At 30.9% G+C, this 12,775-nt stretch overlaps 1 protein-coding gene across 1 annotated transcript in view; it reads left to right on the forward strand.

The window, feature by feature from the left end:
- Window positions 1-12,775, forward strand: part of LOC137938325 (E3 ubiquitin-protein ligase AIP2-like) — a 41,659-nt gene extending 28,884 nt beyond the window's left edge. The window contains exons 2-3 of the mRNA XM_068783303.1: window positions 12,088-12,307; window positions 12,350-12,775. Of these exons, the coding sequence (XP_068639404.1) occupies window positions 12,088-12,307; window positions 12,350-12,775 (646 nt within the window). The remainder of the gene's footprint in view (window positions 1-12,087; window positions 12,308-12,349) is intronic.

Consider the following 12,775-nt stretch of genomic DNA (forward strand, 5'->3'; position numbering starts at 1 on the left):
GGATTGTAAACTCTTTTTAGTTTTTATAAATTAGGTTTTGCAATCGTCGAGGTAAAGGGGGAGGCGGGCGATTTTTAACTGAGTGTTTACTCCAATCCATAACTCATTTCTTACAAAATATAGCCCGTTACGCATGTTAAATCACTTTACAATCATCTATGAATTTTAGGTCACCTTTTGTAAATGGGAAAAATAAGGGCTTATTTGACTCGGGTAAATATCCCACACCACGTTCACTTGAGAATTTAATGAGCGTTTGTTATTCTCTTTAAAAGGTTTGGATCCGTAGGTCATTTGCATCTTTAACATGTTTCAAGCAATCATATCCATTTTTAATACATGCGTATAAGAAATCTCTTTCTTATAAAATTCCAAGTTGTTAGGGTTGAATTAGTGGAATTTCCCAAACTTGGATAACGAAACTTTTGAAATCATTTATAATGTGTGAATAAATTTTCTTCACTTACATATGTTATAGTTTTAAATTTTTTCCATACAAAAAATCTATATTTTCATTTTGTGGTGATCTATTTTCCATTTTTTTTACTGGATGAAAGGAGAGCTAAAACTTAAAAATTTTATTTAAGAAAAAAGTATACATCTACAATGGAAATGCACAATGCACAAACATAAAGAGAGATAATTCCAAAGAGTGTCTGTAATTTTTTGGGATTGTAAACTCTTTTTAGTTTTTATATATTAGGTTTTGCAATCGTCGGGGAAAAGGGGGAGGCGGGGGATTTTTAACAGAGTGTTGATTCCCAATCCATAAGTCATTTCTTACAAAAATATAGCCCATTACGCATGATAAATCACTTTACAATCGTCTACGATTGTTTGGTCAAGTTTTAGTAAATAAGCAAAATAATGGCTTGTTTGACTCGGATAAATATCCCACCGCACGTTTACTTGAGAATTTAATGAGATTTTATTATTCTCATTAAAATGTTAGGATCCATAGGTCATTTGCTTCTTTGACATGTTTCAAGCATGCATATCCATTTTTAAAACATGTGTAGAAGAAATCTCTTTCATATAAAATTCCAAGTTATTAGGGTTGAACTAGTAGAATTTCCAAAACATGGATAACAAAACTTTTGTAATCATTTGTGGTGTGTGAATAAATTTTCTTAACTTACATTTGTTATCGTTATAAATTTTTTCCATACATAAATTCTAAAATTTTCATTTTGTTGTGATCTATTTTCCTTTTTTTTATGGGATGAAGGGAGAGCGAAAACTCAAAGTTCTGATTTAAGAAAAAAGTATAAATCTAAAATGGAAATGCACAATGCAGAAATGTAGAGAGAGATAATTCCAAAGAGCGTTTGTAATTTTAAGGGATTGTAAAAATTTTTTAGTTTTTACATATTATGTTTTGCATTCGTCGGGGAAAAGGGGGTGGCGGAGGATTTTTAACTGAGTGTTGACTCCCAATCCATAAGTCATTTCATACAAAAATATAGCCCGTTATGCATGATAAATCACTTTACAATCATCTATGATTGTTAGGTCAACTTTTTGTAAATGGGCAAAAAAATGGCTTGTTTGACTCGAGTAAATATCCCACCGCACGTTCACTTGAGAATTTAATGAGTGTTTGTTATTCTCTTTAAATGGTTTGGATCCATAAGTCATTTACATCTTTAACATTTTTCAAGCATGCATATCCATTTTTAAAACATGTGTAGAAGAAATCTCTTTCATATAAAATTCCAAGCTATTATGGTTGAACTAGTGAAATTTCCAAAAATTGGATAATAAAAATTTTTTGTTTATTTTTTGTATGTGAATAAATTTTCTTTACTAACATTTTTTATTCGTTTAAATTTTTTCCATAAATAAATTCTTAAATTTTTATTTTGTTGTGATATATTTGCCTTTTTTTTACGGGATGAAGGGAGAGCGAAAACTCAAAGTTTTGATTTGAAGAAAAAAATATAAATCTAAAATGGAAATTCACAATGAAAAAATGTAGAGAGAGATTATTCCAAAGAGTGTCTGTAATTTTTAGGGATTGTAAACTGTTTTTAGTTTTTTATATATTCGGTTTTGCAATCGTTGGGGGAAAAGGGGGAGGCGAGGTATTTTAAGTTGAGTGTTGACTCCCAATCCATAAGTCATTTCTTGCAAAAATATAGCCCATTATGCATGATAAATCCCTTTAGAATCACCTATGATTGTTAGGTCAGCTTTTTGTAAATGGCAAAATAATGGCTTGTTTGACTTGGGAAAATATCCCACCACATGTTCACTTGAGAATTTAATGTGAGTTTTTTATTCTCATTTAAAAGGTTTGGATCCATAGGTTATTTGCACCTTTAACATGTTCCAAGCATGCGTATCCACTTTTAAAACATGTGAAGAAGAAACATGTTTCTTATAAAATTCCAAGCTATTAGGGTTGTACAAGTGGAATTTCCCCGACTTGAATAACAAAACTTTTGTTCATTTTTTGTGTGTGAATAAATTTTCTTTACTTACATTTGTTATTGCTTTAAATTTTTTCCACACATAAACTTTAAATTTTTAATTTTTTTGTGATCTATTTGCCATTTTTTTTACGGGAAGAAGGGAGAGCGAAAATTCATAGTTTTTATTTAAGAAAAAAATATACATCTAAAATGGAAATGCACATTGCACAAATGTAGAGAGAGATAATTCCAAAGAGTGTCTGTAATTTTTAGGGATTTTAAACACTTTTTAGTTTTTATATACTAGGTTTTGTAATCGTCAGGGAAAAGGGGGAGGCGGGGGATTTTTAACTGAGTGTTGACTCCCAATCCATAAGTTATTTCTTACAAAAATATAGCCCGTTATGCATGATAAATCACTTTACAATCATCTATGATTGTTATGTCAGCTTTTTGTAAATGGGCAAAATAATGGCTTGTTTGACACGGGTAAATATCCTATCGCACGTTCACTTGAGAATTTAATAAACATTTTTTATTCTCTTTAAAAGGTTTGAATCCATAGGTCATTTGAATTTTTAACATTTTTCATGCATGCATATCCATTTTAAAAACATGTGTAGAAGAAATCTCTTTCTTATAAAATTCCAAGCTATTAGGGTTACACTAGTGGAATTTCCCAAACTTCGATAAAAAAAATTTTTGTTGATTTGTGGTGTGTGAATAAATTTTCTTTACTAACGTTTGTTATTGTTTTAAATTTTTTCCGTACTTAAACTCTAAAATTTTCATTTTGTTGTGATCTATTTGCCTTGTGTTTACGGGATGAAGGGAGAGCGAAAATTCGAAGTTTTAATTTAAGAAAAAATATACTTCTAAAATGGAAATTCACAATGCACAAATGTAGAGAGGGATAATTCCAAAGAGTGTCTGCGGTTTTTAGGGATTGTTAACTCTTTTTATTTTTTATATATTAGGTTTTACAATCGTTGGGGAAAAGGGGGAGGCGGGGGATTTTTACCTGAGTGTTGACACCCAATCATTAAGTCATTTCTTAACAAAATATAGCCCATTATGCATGATAAATCTCCTTACAATCATCTATGTTTGTTTGGTCAGCTTTTTGTAAATTGGCAAAATAATGGGTTGTTTGACTTGTGTAAATATCCCATCGCACATTCAGTTTAGAATTTAATGAGCGTTTGTTATTCTCTTTAAAAGGTTTGGATTTGTAGGTCATTTTCATCTTTAACATGTTTCGAGCATGCATATCCACTTTAAAAACGTGTAGAAGAAATCTCTTTCTTATATAATTCCAATCTTTTAGAGTTGAAATAGTGGAATTTCCCATTCTTGGACAACAAAACTTTTGAGTTCATTTGTGGTGTGTGAATAAATTTTCTTCAGGTACATTTGTTATTGTTTTAAATTTTTTCCATACATAAACTCTAAAATTTTCATTTTGTAGTGATCTATTTGCCTTTTTTGTTTACGGGAAAAAGGCAGAGCCAAAACTAGAAGTTTTGTTTTAAGGAAAAAGTATACATCTTAAATGGAAATTCACAATGCACAAATGTAGAGAAAGATCATTCCAAAGAGTATCTGTAATTTTTGGGGATTGTTAACTCTTTTTAATTTTTATATATTAGGTTTTGCAAACACCGGGGAAAAGGGTCAGCGGGGGATTTTTAACTGAGTGTTGACTCCCAATCCATATATCATTTCTTATAATAATATTGCCCGTTATATTTGATAAATCACTTTCCAATCATCTATGAGTGTTAGGTCAACATTTTGTAAAAGGGCAAAATAATGGCGTTTTTTACTCGGGTAAATATACCACCTTATGTTCACTTGTGAATTTAATGAGCGTTTGTTATTCTATTTAAAATATTTGGATCATAGGTCATTTGCATTTTAAAAATTTTTCAAGCATGCATTTCCATTTTTAAAACATGTGTAGAAGAAATCTCGTTCTTATAAAATTCTGAGCTATTAGGGTTGAACTAATGAAATTTCCTAAACTAGGATAAATTTTTTTTTTTCATTCCTGGTGTGTGAATAAATTTTCTTTACTAAAATTTTTTATTTTTTTAAATTTCTTCAAAACATAAACTCTAAAATTTTCATTTTGTTGTGATCTATTTGCCTTTTTTGTCTACGGGATCAAAGGAGAGCGAAAACTCAAAGTTTTAATTTAAGAAAAAATATACATCTAAAATAGAAATGCACAATGCAAAAATGTAGAGAGAGATAATTCTAAAGAGTGACTGTAATTTTTAGAAATTGTAAACTTTTTTTAGTTTTTATATATTAGGGTTTGCAATCGTCGGGGAAAAGGGGGAGGTGGGGGATTTTTAACTGAGTGCTGACTCCCAATCCATAAGTCATTTGTTACAAAAATAAAGTCCGTTATGCATGATAAATCACTTTACAATCATCTATAATTGTAAGGTCAGCGTTTGTAAATGGGCAAAATAATGGGTTGTTTGACTTGGGTAAATATCCCATCACACGTTCACTTTGAATTTAATGAGAGTTTGTTATTCTCTTTAAAAGGTTTGCATCCATAGGTCATTTGCATCTTTAACATGTTTCAAGCATACATATCCAATTTTAAAACATGTGTAGAAGAAATCTCTTTCTTATATAATTCCAATCTATTAGAGTTGAACTAGAGGAATTTCCCAAACTTGGATAAAAACACTTTTGTGTTCATTTGTGGTGTGTTAATAAATTTTATTTACTTACATTTGTTATTGTTTTAAATTTTTTCCATATATAAACTCTAAAAATTTTATTTTTTGTGATCTATTTTCCTTTTTTTTTACCGGATGAAGGGAGAGTGAAAACTCAAAGTTTTGATTTAAGAAAAAAGTATACGTCTAAAATGGAAATGCACAATGCACAAATGTAGAGAGAGATAATTCTAAATAATTTCTGTAATTTTTAAGGGTTGTCAACACTTTTTTAAGTTTTTATACATTAGGTTTTACAATCGTCGGGGAAAAGGGGGAGGCTGGGGATTTTTAACTGAGTGCTAACTCCCAATCCATAAGTCATTTCTTACAAAAATATAGCATGTTATGCATGATAAATCACTTTACAATCATCTACGACTGTTAGGTCAGCTTATTGTAAATGGGCAAAATAATGGCTTCTTTAACTCGGGTAAATATCCCACTGCACGTTCACTTGAGAATTTATTGAGCGTTTGTTATTCTATTTAAATGGTTTGGATCCATAGGTCATTTGCATCTTTTACATGTTTGAAGCATGCATATCCATTTTTAAAACATGTGTAGAAGAAATTTCTTTCTTATAAAATTTCAAGTGATTAGGGTTGCACTAGTGGAATTTCCCAAACTTGAATTACAAAACTTTTGTGTTCATTTTTTGTGTGTTAATAAATTTTCTTTACTTTCATTAGTTATTGTTTTAAAATTTTTCTATACATAAACTCTACAATTTTATTTCTGTTGTGAGCTATTTTCCTTTTTTTTTATGGGATGAAGGTAGAGCGAAAACGCAAACTTTTGATTTAAGAAAAATTTATATATCTAAAATGGAAATGCACAATGCACAAATATAGAGAGAAATAATTCCAAAGAATGTCTGTAATTTTTAGGGATTGTAAACTCTTTTAGCTTTTTATATATTAGGTTTCTCAATCGTCGGGGAATAGGGGGAGGCGGGAGATTTTTAACTGAGTGCTAAGTCCCAATCCATAAGTCATATCTTACAAAAATGTTGCGCATGATAAATCACTTGAAAATCATCTATGATTGTTAGGTCAGCTTTTTGTCAATGGGCAAAATAATGGCTTGTTTGACTCGAGTAAATATACGACCGCATGTTCACTTGAGAATTTAATGAGCGTTTGTTATTCTCTACGAAAGGTTTGGATCCATAGGTCATTTGCATCTTTAACATGTTTCAAGAATGCATATGCATTTTTAAAACATGTGTAGAAGAAATCTCTTTGTTATAAAATTCAAAGCTATTAGGGTTCATCTAGTGTCATTTCCCAGACTTTGCTAGCAAAACTTTTGTGTTCATTTGTGGTGTGTGAATAAATTTTCTTTAGTTAAATTTTTTATTGTTTTAAATGTTTTCCATAAATACTCTAAAATTTTCATTTTGTTGTGATTTATTTGCTTTTTTTGTCTACGGAATGAAGGGAGAGTGAAAACTCCAAATTTTGATTTAAGAAAAAAACTATACATCTATAATTGAAATTCACATTGCACAAATGTAGAGAGAGATAATTCCAAAGAGTGTCTATAATTTTTAGGGATTGTAAATAACTCTTTTTTGTTTTTATATATTAGGTTTTGCAATCGTCAGGGAAAAGGGGGAGGCAGGGGATTTTTAACTGAGCGTTGAGTCATAATCCATAAGTCATTTATTAAAAAAATATAGTCTATTACACATGGTAAATCACTTTACAATCATCTATGATTGTTAGGTCAACTTTTTTGTAAATGGGCAAAATAATGGCTTGTTTGATTCGGGTAAATATCCCACCGCACGTTCACTTGAGAATTTGATGAGCGTTTGTTATTCTGGTTAAAAGGTTTGGATCCATTGGTCATTTCCATCTTTAACATGTTTCAAGCATGCATATCCATTTTAAAACATTTTTAGCAGAAATCTCTTTCTTATAAAATACCAAGCTATAAGGGTTGAACTAGTCGAATTTTCCAAACTTGGATAAGAAAACTTTTGTGTTCATTTGTGGTGTGTGAATAAATTTTTTTTACTTTCATTTGTTATTGTTTTAAATTTTTTCCATACATAAACACTAAAATTTTAATTTTGTTGTGATCTTTTTTCCTTTTTTTTTATGGGATGAAGGGAGAGCGAAAACTCAAAGTTTTGATTTAAGAAAAAAGTATACATATAAAATAAAAATGCACAATGCACAAACGTAGAGAGAGATAATTCCCAAGAGTGTTTATAATATTTAGGGATTGTAAACTCTTTTTAGGTTTTATATATTAGGTTTTGCAATCGTCTGGGAAATTGGGGAAGCCGGGGATTTTTATCTGACTATTGATTCCCAATCCATTAGTCATTTTTTACAAAAATATAGCTTGTTACGCATGATAAATAAGTTTGAAATCAACTATGATTGTTAGGTCAGTTTTTTTAAAATGGGCAAAATAATGGCTTGTGTGTCTTGGGTAAATATCCCACCGCACGTTCACTTGAGAATTTAATGAGCATTTGTGTTTCTCTTTTAAAAGGTTTGAATCCGTAGGTCATTTGCATCTTTAACATGTTTCAAGCATGCATATCCATTTTTAAAACATGTGTAGAAGAAATCTCTTCCTTGTAAAATTTCAAGCTACTATGGTTGAACTAGTGGAATTTCCCAAACCTGGATAAAAAAACTTTTATGTTCATTTTTGGTGTGTGAAAAAAATTTCTTTACTTACATTTATTATTGTTTAAAAAAAATTTCATACATAAACTCTCAAGTTTTCAATTGTTTGTGACCTATTTGCCTTTTTTGTTTACGGGAAGAAGGGAGAGCGAAAACTGAAAGTTTTGATTTAAGAAAAAAGTATACATCTAAAAATAAAATACACAATGCACAATGCACAAATGTAGAAAGAGATAATTCCAAAGATTTTCTGTAATTTTTAGGATTGTAAGCTCTTTTTAGTTTTTATATATTAGGTTTTGCAGTCGCCAGGGAAAAGGGGGAGGCGGGGGATTTTTAACAGAATGTTAACTCCCAATCCATAAGTCATTTCTTACAAAAATATATCCCGTTATGCATGATAAATCACTTTAAAATCATCTATGATTGTTAGGTCAACTTTTTGTAAATGGGCAAATAAATGGCTTGTTTGACTCGAGTAAATATCTCACCGCACATTCACTTGAGAATTTATTGAGCGTTTGTTATTCTCTTTAAATGGTTTGGATCCATTAGTCATTTACATCTTTAACATTTTTCATGCATGCATATCCATTTTTAAAACATGTGTAGAAGAAATCTCTTTCATATAAAATTTCAAGCTATTAGGGTTGAACTAGTGGAATTTCCCAAACTTGGATAATAAAACTTTTTTGTTCATTTGTGGTGTGTGAATAAATTTTCTTTACTAACATTTGTTATTGTTTTTAAGTTTTTTCCATAAATAAACTCTTAAATTTTTATTTTGTTGTGATATATTTCCCTTTTTTTTACGGGATGAAGAGAGAGCGAAAACTCAAATTTTTTATTTAAGAAAAAAATATACATCTAAAATGGAAATGCACAATGCGCAAATGTAGAGAGAGATAATTCCAAAGAGTGTCTGTAATTTTTAGGGATTGTATACTATTTTTAGTTTTTATATATTAGGTTTTGCAATCGTCGGGGGAAAAAGGGGAGGTGGGGGATTTTAAACTGAGTGTTGACTCCCAATCCATAAGTCATTTCTTAAAAAAAATAGTCCATTACGCATGATAAATCACTTTAGAATCACTTATGATTGTTAGGGCAACTTTTTGTAAATAGCAAAATAATGGCTTGTTTGACTCGAAAACATATCCCACCACAGATTCACTTGAGAATTTAATGTGAGTTTTTTATTCTCTTTTAAAAGGTTTGGATCCATAGGTCATTTGCATCTTTTACAAGTTTCAAGCATGCATATCCATTTTTAAAACATGTGTAGAAGAAACTTCGTTCTTATAAAATTCCAAGCTATTAAGGTTGAACTAGTGGAATTTCCCAAACTTGGATAACAAAACTTTTGTGTTCATTTTTGGTGTGTGAATAAATTTTTTTTACTTACATTTTTTTTAAAATTTTTTTTCCACACATTAACTCTAAGTTTTTAATTTTGTTGTGATTTATTTGCCATTTCTTTAACGGGAAGAAGGGAGAGCGAAAATTCAAAGTTTTTATTTAAGAAAAAATGATACATCTAAAATGGAAATTCACATTGCACAAATGTAGAGAAAGATAATTCCAAAGAGTGTCTGTAATTTTTAGGGATTGTAAACTCTTTTTAGTTTTTATATACTAGGTTTTGCAATCGTCGGCGAAAAGGGGGAGGCGAGGGATTTTTAACAGTGTGTTGACTCCCAATCCATAACTCATTTCTTACAAAAATATAGCCCGTTATGCGTGATAAATCACTTTATAATCATCTATGATTGTTATGTCTTCTTTTTGTAAATGGGCAAAATAATGGCTTGTTTGACTCGGGTAAATATTAGTTGCACGTTCACTGGAGAATTTAAGGAACGTTTTTATTCTTTTTAAAAGGTTTGAATCCATAGGTCATTTGCATTTTTAACATTTTTCATGCATGCATATCCATTTTTAAAACATGTGTAGAAGTAGTCTCTTTCTTATAAAATTCCATGCTAAACTAGTGGAATTTTCCAAACTTGGATAACAAAATTTTTTGTTCATTTGTGGTGTGTGATTACATTTTCTTTACTAACATTTGTTATTGTTTTAAATTTTTTCCATACTTCAACTCTAAATTTTTTATTTTATTGTGATCTATTTGCCTTGTGTTTACGGGATGAAGGGAGAGCGAAAACTCAAAGTTCTAATTTAAGAAAAAAGTATACATCTAATATGGAAATGCACAATACACAAATGTAGAGAGAGATAATTCTAAAGAGTGTCTGTGGTTTTTAGGGATTTTAAACTCTTTTTAGTTTTTATATATTAGGTTTTGCAATCGTCGGGGAAAAGGGGGAGGTAGGGGATTTTTAACTGACTGTTGACTCCCAATTAGTAAGTCATTTCTTAATAAAATATAGCCCGTTATGCATGATAAATCATATTACAATCATCTATGATTGTTAGGTCATCTTTTTGTAAATGGGCAAAATGGGATGTATGACTTTGGTCAATAACCCATCACACATTCACTTTAGAATTTAATGGTAGTTTTTTATTCTTTAAAAGGTTTGGATCCGTAGGTCATTTGCATCTTGAGCATGTTTCAAGGATGCATATCCATTTTTAAAACTTGTGTAGAAGAAATATCTTTGTTATATAATTCCAATCTATTAGAGTTGAACTAGTGGAATTTCCCAATCTTGGACAACAAAACTTTTGTGTTCATTTGTGGTATGTGAATAAAGTTTCTTTACTTAAATTTGTTATTGTTTAAAATTTTTTGCATACATAAACTCTAAAATTTTCATTTTGGAGTGATCTATTTGTCTTTTTTGTTTACGGGAAAAAGGCAGAGCAAAAACTCAAAGTTTTGATTTAAGAAAAAAAGTATACATCTTAAATGGAAATGCACAATGCACAAATGTAGACAGAGATAATTCCAAAAAGTGTCTGTAATATTGAGGGATTGTAAAATCTTTTTAGTTGTTATAAATTAGGTTTTGCATTCATCAGGGAAAAGGGAGAGGCGGGGGATTTTTAATTGAGTGTTTACTCGAAATCCATAAGTCATTTGTTACAATAATATAGCCCGTTATGCACGATAAATCACTTTCCAATCATCTATGAGTGTTAGGTCAAGTTTTTGTAAAAGGGCAAAATAATGGCTTTTTTGACTCGGGTAAATATACCACCCCACGTTCACTTGAGAATTTCATGAGTGTTTGTTATTCTCTTTAAATGGTTTGGATCCATAGGTCCTTTGCATCTTTAACATTTTTGAAGCATGAATATACATTTTAAAAACATGTGTAGAAGAAATCTCTTTCTTATAAAATTACAAGCTATTAAGGTTGAACTAGTGGAATTTCCCAAACTTGGATAATAAACTTTTTGTTCATTTGTGGTGTGTGAATAAATTTTCTTTACAAACATTTGTTATTGTTTTAAATTTTTTCCATACATAAACTCTAAAATTTTCATTTTGTTGTGATCTATTTACCTTTTTATTTTACGGGAAGAAGGGAGAGGGAAAACTCAAAGTTTTGATTTAAGAAAAAAGTATACATAAACAATGCAATTGCACATTGCAGATATGTAGAGAGAGATAATTCCAAAGTGTGTCTGTAATTTTTAGGGATTTAAAACTCTTTTTAGTTTTTATATACAAGGTTTTGCAATCGTCAAGGAAATGGGGGGAGGCGGGGGATTTTTAAATGAGTGTTGACTCCCAATCCATAAATCATTTCTTAAAAAAATATTGCCCGTTACGCATGATAATTCACTTTACAATCATCTATGGTTGTTAGGTCAACTTTTTGTAAATGGCCAAAACGATGGCTTGTTTGACTCGGGTAAATATCCTACCGCACGTTCACTTGAGAATTTAATGAGCATTTGTTATTCTCTTTAAAAGATTTGGATCCATAGGTCATTTGCATCTTTAACATTTTTCAAGCATGCATATCCATTTTTAAAACATGTGTAGAAGAAATCTCTTTCTTATAAAATTTTGAGCTATTAGGGTTGAACTAGTGGAATTTCCCAAACTTGGATAACAATTTTTTTTTTCATTTGTGGTGTGTGAATAAATTTTCTTTACTAACATTTGTTATTGTTTTAAATTTTTTCCTTACATAAACTCTAAAACTTTCATTTTGTTGTGATTTATTTCCCTTTTTTGTCAACGGGATGAAGGGAGAGAGAAAACTCAAAATGCTTCTCCGTAACTTCGTAAATTCATTTATTCTGTAATTTTTCGAGCAGCAACGATCTTGCAGACTAGATGTACACCAACAGGATTCTGGCATGCAGGTTTGAGGCTTTTGAAGATGCAGAACGCATTGTTGCTGAGTCTTCACAAAAGAAGCACCTGGGAGCATGCATTGCTAGGGCTCTTGAACATTTAGATGAGGCAGAGAATGGACCCCGGGCCTCAGACTCCACACCAAATACTCTGCACAGAGATTCTATATTTCTATTTGAAGGACATTTAACAGTTGGACTTGAGCCCCGGCCACCTGCATGGCTCGTGGCATAGAATTTACTTACAACTCTTGCTACCACACAAGAGCAGGTTAGTGCTGCTGAGTCTTCTCAATCCCATGGGGAGAGTAATAGAAAAAAAAAATTTGATCCTGATGCTACTTCTGCAATGTTGGAAGAGTTGGTAAAAACTATGCAAGAAATCAGTGGTTTGCAAGACATTCATTCTGTCATTGAAGCTTCATTACAGGAAATTGGTGCTAGACCAAAGAAGCCACCTCCAACCTCAAAAGAAATGGTTGCAAGGCTTCCAGTCATCACAGTCACACCTGAAATCTGGGTGAAGCTAGGGAGAGAGACAGAATGTGCACTTTGCATGGAGAACTTGGTTATAGATGACAAGATGCAGAGTTGCCTTGCAAGAATTTATTTCCAATGGCTGGATGAGAATAATTCGTGCCCGATCTGCAGGCATGAGCTACAAACAGAAAACCATGCATATGAGAGCTGGAAATAA

Source organism: Aristolochia californica, unplaced genomic scaffold, assembly GCF_029961685.1.
Source record: "Aristolochia californica isolate CCGP_79_NKW_82.1479 unplaced genomic scaffold, dmAriCali1.0.hap1 SCAF_8, whole genome shotgun sequence".
In the NCBI taxonomy this organism is placed as follows: Eukaryota; Viridiplantae; Streptophyta; class Magnoliopsida; order Piperales; family Aristolochiaceae; genus Aristolochia; species Aristolochia californica.